The sequence below is a fragment of the Myodes glareolus genome, chromosome 23 (genome assembly GCF_982192425.1).
Source record: "Myodes glareolus chromosome 23, mMyoGla1.1, whole genome shotgun sequence".
NCBI classification, from domain to species: domain Eukaryota; kingdom Metazoa; phylum Chordata; class Mammalia; order Rodentia; family Cricetidae; genus Myodes; species Myodes glareolus.
The window spans coordinates 28,365,712-28,378,608 of NC_142048.1; the positions used below are offsets into that span (position 1 = coordinate 28,365,712).

General features: G+C 39.9%; 1 protein-coding gene across 38 annotated transcripts in view; it reads right to left on the minus strand.

Annotated features, from left to right (window-relative positions):
* Sorbs2 (sorbin and SH3 domain containing 2) overlaps nt 1-12,897 on the minus strand; it is a 90,236-nt gene that overhangs the window by 17,613 nt on the left and 59,726 nt on the right. For 31 of the 38 annotated variants that reach the window (XM_048455649.3, XM_048455657.3, XM_048455654.3 and 28 more), the window contains 5 exons: nt 10,186-10,274; nt 9,047-9,093; nt 6,432-6,546; nt 6,216-6,344; nt 4,194-4,394 (listed from right to left, as the gene is read on the minus strand). In XM_048455649.3, coding sequence (XP_048311606.3) covers nt 4,194-4,394; nt 6,216-6,344; nt 6,432-6,546; nt 9,047-9,093; nt 10,186-10,274 — 581 coding nt within the window. Of the gene's footprint in view, nt 1-416; nt 1,194-4,193; nt 4,395-6,215; nt 6,345-6,431; nt 6,547-9,046; nt 9,094-10,185; nt 10,275-12,897 lie in introns of all 38 variants that reach the window. The other 7 variants (XM_087900762.1, XM_085680246.2, XM_085680247.2 and 4 more) reach the window with 1 other exon arrangement.

Consider the following 12,897-nt stretch of genomic DNA (forward strand, 5'->3'; position numbering starts at 1 on the left):
AGGCAGGTAGATCACTAGACAAACCTGTCTATCTGTCAGCTTTCTCATCTCTAAGGTGGGGATAACCATACTTCTGGGTTTTGAAAACTAGAATAGCACCTGACACTAAAAGTTAACAGTTAGCTATCATTATTAATATTGGAATATTAGAGAGATGATAAGCTTCAGTATATAAAAGTTAAATTTATAATGACAAAGGAATAATGGGACAGTGGAATTGTACTGCACAAATCCCCACCATTCTAATAAACCGTGTCGTGTTTGCAGATTCCTTCCACCCTGGAGTTTCCAATCCTTCTGTTCCTCATAAGGAAGCCAGCTAAGGCAGTGTCAGAAGTAAATATTTAGTAATGTCATTAACTCTTCTGGCTTATTGTAAAACTGGTTAGTTCCAGTTATTAGGCCAAATTAAATACCTCACTACTGGTTTTTGCTGCCTTGAAGTCTTCTCTGGGGGTCCTAGGGTGTGTGTGAATGCCTAGGGAGTCGTTTAAGCAGTCAGGGTCCTCCTCTTCTTCCTCCTCCTTGATGTGCAGTTGAGGTGTCTCCTCTGCATTGTTGTGGTCATACCACGGGATAGCTTGCTCTCGAGATCCCGGCAGCCATCTCTGGTATGCGAGCCCCTCCCGAGTGTCCTCATCCTCCTCTCCAATGACAGGAAGAGTTAGAGCCAAGGCACCCACATTGGTGCATGCAGAGGCCACAAATTTATCGCCTAGGACTTCAAGAATTTTGGTAGGGTCTGAAATGCGTCTTCTCTTTTTATTCAAATCTATGAATTTGCTTTGTGCGTCCATCGTGGGATCCTGAAGAGACACTGTATCATCAGGCTGGGCCCCAGCTGAGGTGATACTCAAGCAAGGAGAAGGTAAGAGACAGAGAGATGATTTGACTGGTAGAGATGCTGGAGGTAGTGAGAGGGGGTGGTGAGAGGGCTCCTCCTTAATTTCAAGGATGACCTGGTCTGGGATGTTCGGTTTGGCCTGGTCAGATGGTAAGGTTAAAGCGCTAAACTTCTCTAATTCAACCAAGAAGTTGTCGAGGACAGAGGATGGTGTTGGAGCCAATGGGTTTGCTGGCGGACACCAGTCTGTCAGGGATAGCCACTCTTGGGCAGTTCCCTGTAGGTCTCCTTTCTCTGTGCTGGGCAGAGCATTAGATACAGGAAGACAGGTCTGTTCACTGGAAGCCAACTTATTAATGAGCAGGAATTAAGATGGAAAACAAACAAAGAAAACAAAAACACATGAAAATACAACAACAGAAAAATACAGGGAAGGTGTGGTGATAATATAATTCAGGCTGTAGCACAGACGTAGATGGAAGATGCTTAGAGGATATCTAGATTGGGAAAAGTTATCTGAAATTTAAGTGCATAAAATCATTTAGACTAATTGCAAACCTTACTTGAGCAATCAGACTCTATTCGTTTTGGAAGATATTCTAAGCATCAAAAGAGGAGATAGAGCTTTTTAGAGATCAAGAGGACAGACAACGAAACCCCAAGAGGCTTTATATTAATCTACCTCTCTGGAACTGCGTGTACTCTTACCTATATTTCAGATGTATCTATCTGGGAATTGTTACACAGAATAATATCAAATAATTAAGCTTTGTTTTAATCCCCAAATTTATTTACTATTCTCTCTCCCTGCAGAGGTGCCCACTCCTTTGAGTTTTTAGAATTGCCCCATCTCCATGCCATAAAATATTTTAGATTAGTATACATGAAACATGTTTAAGGGAATAAGTGCTAAAAACATATTTCTTATCAAAGAGCCCTGTGATCAGAATGAAACCAATCTTGCAAAACCCCTGCTTCAAAGTTTTAAAAAAAAAAACTCCAAAGTAAATGCTTACCCAGAAGGGGACATGAGAAGTCATAGTATAAGCTTGATATTTTATGTAAGCCCCAAAAATGTAATTTATAGATTGTCTGAAACCAAAATATCCAACATCAAATTTCATTTGATAGTTCATGGAAGTTTTCACACTGGTTAAAGTTCTATTTTACACTTCTTGAAACAAACATACAAGTGCAAGATTTAATCTTAGTCTTTAGATTTTGGAAATGAGTGGAACTGATAGTAACTCAAGGTGGATATCTTCATTTTTTTCTCATGTGGACAGAAATATCATATTCACGAGAAATCTCTAAGTTTCACCGTCATCATTGCAATGGCAGGCTCTATTGCTCTCTGCCACTACCGACTTCACTGCCGCTCCCCCCATGTTGCCTCTACACATGGTAAAAGGCCAAAAGAGTAAACGCTTTAAGATAGACTTGATAATACCAAAATTAAGTGCTAATTTTGATTAAGGAGTACCTCTATCACAAAACATACGTATAACACAAAATTAAAGCTATTTCATCTTTTTAAAAAAGAATTTATTTTTTTGTTTCATGTGCATTGGTGTTTTGTTTGCATATATGTCTGTGTGTCTGTGTGAGGGTGCCGGATCCTCTATAACAGGAATGACAGACAGCTGTGGGCTGCCACGTGGGTGCATTATAACAGGAATGACAGACAGCTGTGGGCTGCCACGTGGGTGCAGGGAGAACTGGGGTCCGCTGGAAGAGCAGCCAGTGCTCTTAACCAGTTATTTCATCTTAAAAGGGATTAGAATTGGATTCTATTGTACCGAAATCAGAAGTAAATAGCAGCTTATATTTGAGCCATCCTCAAAATAGAACTATGTCAAGCTCTGTAATTTGAATTACCGAGAGATTCAAAAGCCATCAACGCATTCCTTTCTCTGTTTGTAAGTGTCGGTCAGAAAACAGGAGCTCTACCTGGTTGCTGCTTTTGTATCTTGCTATTTAAAAAGACCTATTTCTTTTCCTTTTATTTTTTTTTGGACCAGGGCAACACTACAGGAATTTTAAGCCAATGACATCATATGATAAATAACTGGTTGAGATGAAACTAAAATTTCTTTCAAATTATGGACATAATTTTTTTTGGAACAATAAGAAGACAATGATTAGTTATTAGTGAAACTAACACACTCCTCTATTTACAATGTGGTATTACAATAAAAAACATAAATGGTATTTAAAACCTATTCAGAGAAAAGACCAAAAACACTGACTTAAGATATTAGCCTGCCATTGTTAATTAAAACATATGGGAGAAGTTCTTCAGTGGTCAGTAAGCATTTGTGCTTTCCTCTCCTATATCAGTTTACTTAATGGTTCGGTCCCTCGAGAGTCATCTAATGGTTCTTTTAAGATAAACGGAGGGAAGGCAAAGCAGAGGTGGATGGATGAAGATTCTGATTTTCCCCATGACCAATAGAAGCTACTGAAGGAAGGACGTTGCTCTCTAAATGTGAAGTTCTATAAACTTTATAAACGGTCTGTTTTCGTACACCCTTACCTTGATCTCAACTAAAACAGTTAACATTTTATATAACCAAATACATGTTTTTCATGTTGGGATGCATTTGACAATATTTTGGAAATAGCTCACTGGTGATTTAAAAATTTTATAGTTTAAAATAACTGTAAAGGAGAAAGAGACCCTTAAATACACCCATAAAATACCTTATAATTCAACAGGAAAAGGAGGAAAAAACATCCTGTGAGTCAGGGAAGTAGGAGGATACCTTAATCTAATGAACCAGTTCAGGAGGGAAGGTCCTTTCTACACTCTACTGAGAAAGAGAGTCATCTTCAGTTACCAGCTTAAGTGAACCAGGGGAATTTACGGTCCTAAAATTGATGAAAAAAGAATTGTGGATATGTCTAATAATCTACCATATTTTCATGTGATATTATAGGCCCAAAATTAAAATAATGTTTTATGCTATGTAGAAAATTCCTTAACACTTTCATAGATTATTGTAAACCTAATAATTATAATACATTTTAGGGGTAATTGTGTATGTGTGTGTGTGTAATGTATATACACCAAAATAGAGACACTTATTCAAAAATGCTGATGCTACTAACATTTCCTCTTTATGCAGTAAAACTTGAAAGTGGAATTAGCAAAAATGAACACTAAGCCTTTATCCCAGCATCTATTTGAGAAAAATTACATTTTCTCATCTGGCACTCATGTATATAAACACAATATATGAATTTGCTTCTTTTCAATAATATGATGATCGGTTACCCCAAATCACCCACTGATGATAATGCTCCAAGTTCTGAACTTCAGTGTTAACGTGCTAGAAGGGTTTCTTACCTTGTTGGAGCTTAGGCTGTGGATTCTTTCGCTAGAGTAGCTGTGGGGTATGGGAGGGTCGGGGTAGTCCTCAGCACCTTTTGCGTTCTTCTTGATGACTTCTACATAGGAAACAGGGAAGATGCCTTGCCTGTTGCTTCCTGGGATCTTGCCTTCATACCAGTTTTGATCAACTCTTTTAAGAAGAACAATCCTATCGCCCTGTAACAAGCATTGGGAAAATGTGTTATAGGGGGGACACAGTAATATGAAAAGCAAAATTGTCATTGTTTTCTGATAAACAGTAGCTTTCTATTTGGAAAGTTTTATGCCTCTCAATTTTGCTTGGTCAGAAGAATGCAAGAAAGGTTCTAGTGTTTATTAGAAAAGCCTCGATTGCCAGCATGGATGCATGTTAAATCGTCCATTCATGACATTAGAGTCCTAAGGATGCTCTAAATCCTTAATCCATTCCCTTAATGGGAAGGGGCTTCTACATGCTTCACACTGGCATAAAGTGAAATGGTTTGTGGAAGTTGCTCCAAGGCAGACGGTGTGAGGAACGCCATCTCAATGACAGTAGCCTCATCTAATCTCTACCAGAAGGGACGTGATGATCTGCAGGAAGAAGGAAGGGCTCTTGAAATGGGTCACGGAAACCATCCCATGCAAGGCATACAGTTGAATGGCTCACCGCTTTCCTTCTTTGAGCTGCGGGTGTCCTGAGAGGTGACAGAGAATGAGTGAAAAGCATGGGGCAAGGATGGCAATCTAGAATGTGCGTAGCTGTGGAGTGGGCAGACGTCTCCCTGCTCTCATCAGGACAGTGTAACCCCGGCGTCCCTTCCGTTGGTGAGTGGCTGTGCCAGTTCGGCCATTCGAATAGACTCTCTGATTTTTGCAACAGTGGGCACTTCGTATCACTACTATGCTTTCTGCAATGGGCAGGCCAGTGCCAGATAACTTTAACTATTTACTCAAAACCGCAGGAGGGTCAGAAGGAGGTTAGCAAGCCATTGCTAAAGAGCAAACCCAGCGGGCACAGCTCGGAGGTGTGTAACTAGGGGAACTGGGTCTGACAGTGTCATGGAGGTGCCATCTGCTCATTAGCTTCAGCGCAGAGGGAGTTCTTTTCAGTGCCAGAGCCCTGAAAATCCTCTTTAACTCTGCGCTGGATGGTTTGCGAAAAGTGCCCATCCACCCTGAGTGGAGCACACTGAAGAAAGAATATCCCCCAATCTCAAAATTGCATCAATTTTCTAACGTGCTCAGAAGCAGCAGCTGATAGACCTTCCTGGGGAATTTCACACGACAGCCTATCTTTACAGTATGGGCCAGAAGACGGTACACCGTGTTCAGTTTCCTGTGTCAAGCGGTGCACAGGAAGGTAAGAGAATTGCGGATGATGCAGAACTCATAGCGGGAGGAGAAAACTTGACCATCTCCTGCAGACCTGAACCGCCCCGCCCTCACTCTAACAAAGTACTCGGATAGCTTGCCAGAGAGATTGGGAGCCATCACGAGGCCTGGAGAAGATTGATCAAGGAAATGGGATCGCACAGATGGCTCCCCAAAAGCTTTTGGAGAGGACATATTTTCATTACTTTAGGACCCTGATTCCAAGATAGAGAAAAGTAAATACTGGCTACTTATTGAAAATTGACTAATGGGGCAGCTTAAAGACAGTTTGGAATGTTTTCTTCAAATTGTGTTCTCTATGTATTCGAAAATGCGTTCTAAATAACTAAAATGCATTCTCCCCTTGGGGTTCCACATGTGTGCTTCTTAGTATCCAGTTGAGGCACCCCCTGCGGGGGGACTCAGGGTCTTGCTTCTTAGGTTAAGCCACAAACTCTGTGTCTCGCAGGGACCCTACTTTGGAAGGGACACAGGGCTGAGAGGCAACAGTGATCCTGGGCAATCCTGACTCCCTTATAGGAACTAAACAAAGCCTAGGGTGTTCTAGAAAATAAGGTAATCTATCTTGGGTTCAGAATTGTACAGTCTGTGAAAACACCCCATTGAAGAATACAGCCAGGGTACCTTTCTCAGAGAGAGTTCCACGTTTGTGTCTGCATTGAAGTTGTATTTGGCTATGGCTTCTCCAATCTCTCCAGGTTGGACTGGGGGTGGTGGTCTGGCGGGCTGTGCTTTCTCTGGAGGCGTCAGTTTCTATAAAGGAGAACAGCGTTGGTTCTGAAACTTGTGATAACCTTTGGGACAGCATCCTTCTGGAGGTGAGGGGAAAAAGGGACGTACCTCTACGTATGAGATTGGGAAAATGCCCACTCTCCCGTGGTGCTCCCCCTCGTACCAGTTCTGGTCAATTTTCCTGAGGATGTAGACAGTATCTCCTTTCTTAAATGATAGCTCCCTGTAAGAGACATGACCAATGGACTCTCTCTGGAGGAGTAACAGTTAGTCTTACAATTGACATTCCATATTTATCTGAGAAATACCCTGCTCACATGAAAACATCTGCCAAGCTCAGCTAGATGAGGATTTTCCTTACAAATTTCTAGAGGTCACTTATGTGATCTTGGAAGTGATTTTGAAGATCAAGTATATGGATCACACTCGCATAAACCACATCCTGCGAGGACATGAAATTTGAAAGAGGGGACAGATTATTGTGACCTTGCTAGACTATAGTCATATATAATATTTATAACCTAATATTTTGGCTTGCACCAGGAGTATTTCTGAACACCAACTTAAAGTTTTTGAATATGTATGGAAATTATAAACAACTAATTTTTTCTTTTAATAGAAATATGGTTATTTTCTACTTAATATAGGCTTGCATTTAGAATTTTGGATATATCCAGTAAAGGGAAAGTTGCCTTATTACCCAGTTTTCCAAACTCTGTCCTTCTCATGTCAGGGAAAGAGTCCTATTTTGATAAATTTGCTGTATTTTTATTGCACTTTGAAATATTTGCTATTTTGGACCTATGGGAAACGAGATGTTGTCTCTTCTCCCATCTAAAATGGAGACATTTTGTTGTGTGTGTTACTTAGCTTTAGTTTTAGAAGGATTAGTTTTGCATATTTTAATATGTGTTTAAATGTACATAGGTACATAAGTGTGTGCCTTTGTTTATATTATGTACAAAAGCATTCATATCTTTTTTTGGTCATTCAAAGAGGCTAACACTGACTTGATATGCAGTTTTCAGAGGTACATGGGTGTGTGAGCCTTGAAAATGACACAATTTGCCCATTACCCTAATTTTTATGTTAAATATAGAAACGCATTGGAGGTGACGGGTGTTCTCTTTATATCTTCTGAGAAAAGAACAAGAGGAGGATCGTTAAGCTATAATAAGACCAAGCTATTTATAGGAAGAGCAGACCCACTTTCTTTTTGGGCTTCTCTGGATGGCTGGTGAATCTATTTTACCAAATGCTCACACAGTTAGATTTCATGAGACAAACCTCCTCATGCTCTCAGTGAAAGGGGGATGTACAGACGGAAAGGTGCCAGTGGCCTCCTTGCCCCCCCCAGCAGTGTGGGGGAGCAAGATTCTCCGACTCTCCATCTAAGAACTCCAGAAGAGGATGGGATCCTTGGGTAGGATGAGGGGTGTGCCATGTGGGACAACGGAAAGCCAGTGATCCAGTCATATTCTTGGCCCCTTCCTCTGTGATGTGTGTCATCTCCTCATTGAAGCTTCTTTATATTTGTGTATTTATTTTACACTTATTTGTGTGCACTGTGTGTGCAGGTATATGTGCACATGTATGACACCATGTCTAGAGATCAGAAGACAACTTGTAGGTATTGATTCCTTCATTATAAGAAACTAGAGGATTAGGTTGTCAGGCTTGGTGTCAAGAACTTTTATCCCCTGAGCCATCTCATTAGCCCTGAATCTTGTGGGTGTTTTCACTTTTATTCTTAATTTTTTCATATGTTTTTGAGAATTTTATACATTTATACGATGTGTTTTGACCTAATCAACCCCTACTCCTTGCATTCTAGACTTATGTCACACCCTTGCCTTCCCTCTCAGCTTTCGGTTCTTCCTGGAACACATTCTGAGTCTTAGGCAGATGCCCACCTGGTGGTACATACATAGGAATATATATGTCACAAAGAATAAACAAAATAAAAATCTTTTATATATTTTTTTCATACCATCTTACAGAGCATCACATCATGGTCTAAGGGCAGTCGTTAGGACTGGAGTCCAGGAGAAACGAAATGCTGTTATGTTGTAGTTTGTGTCTCAAATGCTTCTCAAAGGCCCCTTGTTACAGGTTTTACCCCCACCTAAGCAGCAATATGAGACTGACGTGGAAACTATGAGGTGAAACCAAATGAGAGGTTTTCTGGTGATTGGTGTGGGGGGGCATGCTTTTGAAGGGGACATCCCCCTCTGATGTAGATCTACTGCGTGCTCAATACTAGTCTTCCTGATTTACCTGCCTTGTCTTTTGGAGGAAGAAGTTCCCAAAGAAACAGCCTAAAAGAATATAACACAGGACTATGAACACATTCACACTCAAGGACCACAGGACAGGATCAGGCCTTCCTTGGAATCTCTAGGCTTTGAGCATTGTGAGAATGAGTGTTCACTACACGATCGTCTGTGCGCAGGTCCCATTGACTGTTCTTGATGCAGCTGAACTTGAAAATAAAGTATTCTATCTTAGTTAGCAATTTTGAGGGACCTAACTGATTAGAGTGTATTATAGACTTGCGAGTTGGGTCTTATTTAGAATACATCTCACTGCTACACACACATACACACACACACACACACACACACACACACACACACGGGTGTGCCCACTCATGCACACATACATACCTCCCTACAATAGTAAGAGTGAAGCTCAATCACATAGTGAGTTTTTATTTCACTTACTTAGATGTCTGAGCTTTGAAATCATAGACAGCTTTTGCAGGCAGTTTCTGAAAGGAAAGGTTAACGTTTAGCACTAATTTAACCATTTTAGATTGCATTTTAAGAACAATAAAGCACATATAACGTAAGTGACATGGTCAAGTTACAAATGTATCAGTTACTGCTGCCTTTAGACTAGAGAGCGAAATTGGGATATGGGAGCTGATGTCTTCACTAGGCTTCATTTCAGGAACCCAAGCGGATTAATGCCACAATATGATAAAAAGGCCCACCAGGGACTCGTCCTAGGGATGCCATTTCTGAACATCACAAACAGATCATTTGTGGAGGACTAGCAGCTCTGGCCTCTATGGGTTGACACTAGTCTGTCTGAATCATCGTAAAATGGAAGCCGCAAAAGGAGTTATCATATTCTTCACTAAGTCCTGATGAGCCAAGAAGTAGTAGCCCACTCGTCAAGAGATTAGTTAGCCAAAAATAGAGCAATGGAGGGTGCAGGAATTTGGGGGCTTATCTTTTAGTTATGAAGGTATACCCATGCCTACCCTCAAACTCTGGGGCCCACAGATCTATTCGAGGCACAACATACCATGCAGTTAGTGATATCAGCTCTTCCCTTCCCACCAACCAGCAATTCCTTTACCCCATTTTTCTCCCCTTGTGATTCTAGTGAGCTTCAAGAGACTTGGGTAATTTATATCTTCATCAGGGTCTAGGGGTTCCACAGGCTATCTCAGACACCTGTCAGCCGGAGCTCAGGTTTTAATTTCCATTACCCTCATGGCTTCCAAGGCAGTTAGGAAGAGGTGGTCCAGCTCTGGCTTAAGGTGATGGACCAGGTGGTCTTCTCCAAAAAAGTACTTGTGTAGAAACTCCCTTCCCTACGTAAGCAGGCTAATTAGAATTCTATCAGTTCATGGCTATTAGGCCAAGATTCAGAAAGGCCTCGTTGCTCAAAGTGCACCCCAAGTTGGGAGCAACTGGAGCCTAGACTGAGGCTCTGAGCAGAGCTGCTTCTAGACTCTTCTTGTTGCTGTCAAGTGTCAGTCTGAATTCTTTACTGGTCTGAGACACACATTTGGCTGGTAAGTGCTTTCTCGGAAGGTCCTTTAAAAACACCCCCAATTCTGTTAAGCTACCTCTTTTTCTGGAGTTCCTCTTCGTTCCCGTGATACACTTCTTCCCAGGTCAGTCAAAGTAGATGAGTAACTTCTAGGGGACTCATGATCTGTTGGAAATGATAAGGTGAACCAGAATGAGATCTCATTTCATTGAAAGGAGACTAGGTAGCCACTTTTCCTTGGTGGCAATTATTTTACCCCCCAAATTTGGAGAGATGTCTCTAGTGAGAAAATGGATGTAAAACTCATAACTCATTGTAAAGTAATGATATAAGACACACATAGACATTGAAAATAAAAAATACACAAAGAATAGAAGTATTAGAATCATATATAAAATATTACTATATAGCTAATTAATTATACTGCAATTCTTGGTATAGATGGTTCATAGCTGTAGGGACTTTTGTACTCCAAATTTATCATGCTTACTATTTCTATTCCTTTTGGTTCCAGTATATAACTATTATCATAAGATATATACATATAAAATTTAAAAATAACACATTTGTATAAACAAACATTCTATCAAATATAATTTAAGAAGTAATGATGAAATGGAAGATCAAGTGTGAGCATAACAGGATGATGGTCACATTCCCCCACGCCTCTCTCTGTATGTGTGCATGTGTGTGTGTGTGTGCATGTGTGTGTTTTTGTTTGGAGGTACCTATTGGGTCATATGATTTCCTATCCTTTATAGTTTTCCCTTGTACAAGAATGTTTAGCTAATCAGAAAGTAAGTTATTTCAGAAAGCAAAACGATAACCAGAAAGCCTCCTATGAAGTTGCCAAATTGCTTATGAAATATTGAGGTCTTATTCACATTAAAACAAAGTATAAATAATTACATTGGAAAATTATGACTGCAACTATCCCTCTCAGTTTCTTAGGCCTGGCATAGCTGTGTGACTTGAATGTGGACTGTAACTGAAGGTGTCTATATTCTGGCAACATCACATAATTTTACCTGTGTACCTGGGTCCAAGTTTAAAAACTATTTATTCACTTTAACAAATTAATTTAAATATGTTAAATAGTGTAATCATTAAGATAAATTTTATTTATGTGCAGTATAATTTTTTCAGTGTTTCAGACTCATGTGATAATGTACTATGCTTAGTTCAGGGTATTGGAAAATTGAAAAATGTAGTTAAAATGGATGAAACCTGTTGTAGTCTAAATGAAAACCGATTACAAATTTAACTAACTTATTGAATTTAAAATGTATTATTCTATTTATAAATAAATTAAATTATTGTATAATATATTATGTATAATATAATATGTATACATAATAATAATTATGTATACATAATAATATAATATGTATACATATAATATAATATGTATAATATATTATGCTATTATTATATTTCTCACTCTAACCTTTTTATATTATATATATTTTTGTGTGTATGGCATTTTTGTCTGCATGTTGTCTGTGTACCATTTGTGTCCAGTGTCCTTGGAGGACAGAAGAGTCATTAGAATCCGCGGGATTGGAGTAATAGACGGTTGTGAGCTGTCGTGTGCACACTGGGACTGCACCATTTGTGTCCAGTGTCCTTGGAGGCCAGGCGAGGGCATTAGAATCTGCGGGATTGGAGTAATAGAGAGCTGTGGGCTGCCAGGTGCACACTGGGATGGGAGCCTAGGTGCTCTGGAAGAGGAAGGAGCAAGGACTCCTAACCACTGAGCCATTTCTCCAGCCCCTACTTATTCTAATTTACTGTTTCCCAGCATGTTGTACAGTAAATTAAAGTGAAGGCAAATGCTAATAAGTAAAAAGCCCAGTAGTTATTAGCAATTAATTCTTTTTGCTCTTAGAAATTATATTTTTATTATACATTTTTAGTTAATAGGGCTTTAAATTCTCTTGCCGTCACTGTAATCTGTGTAACACCAAGAAGTTTTATCCCCTTTGTTCCTCAGTTCCTTAACTGTTAAACAGTACTTACAATACCCATCCATTGACTTATGGGAGCCTCAATTAGATGATGTTTCTAGCTAAAGTCCTCTCTGTCTATCTATCCGTTTGTTTGTCTGTCTGCCTGTCTATCTATCCACTATCCGTCTGCCTATCTATCTATCTATCTATCTATCTATCTATCTATCTATCTATCTATCTATCGGATCTTCTATATAGGTTGAGTGGGGACAGATTTCTTTGAGTGAACAGCTACGACTGTTCTAACATTAATACAGAAATCAAGGAAGAGGCTCTGAAGCTACTGACTTTGGTTCATAATGAATCAAAAGATATCTTGGGGACACAGATATTGAGCTATAGTTTTGTCCTGAAATATTCTTTTGAATTTAAGTGATTATGTCAGGTTATTAGATAACTGAAGAAAATGCCTATTTTGTCAGAGAATTGGATTCTGACAAGCCTTTATCTGAACATCCTCATCCCCTGTTTGTGGAGCGCACTGCACAGCATCAGCGCAGATAAACATAGGCACTAATGATGTGGAGCCGCAACGCAGCATTCCACTTGCCCTCCCAATGTTCTACCTGTTTTAACCCTAATATTAAGGGACAAATTGGGGTTTCTTTTACTTTGAAGTGAGCAAATGCTTATGAATTGATGATTACATTCAGTCCACCCATGAACGCCAAACACCACACAGGCAAATGAGTACTACCTAGGCAGACACGTCTGCCCAACACAGGTTTGCCCTGTAACACGTAATGACGTCACACGGTCTCACAGCTCATGAGCGATGA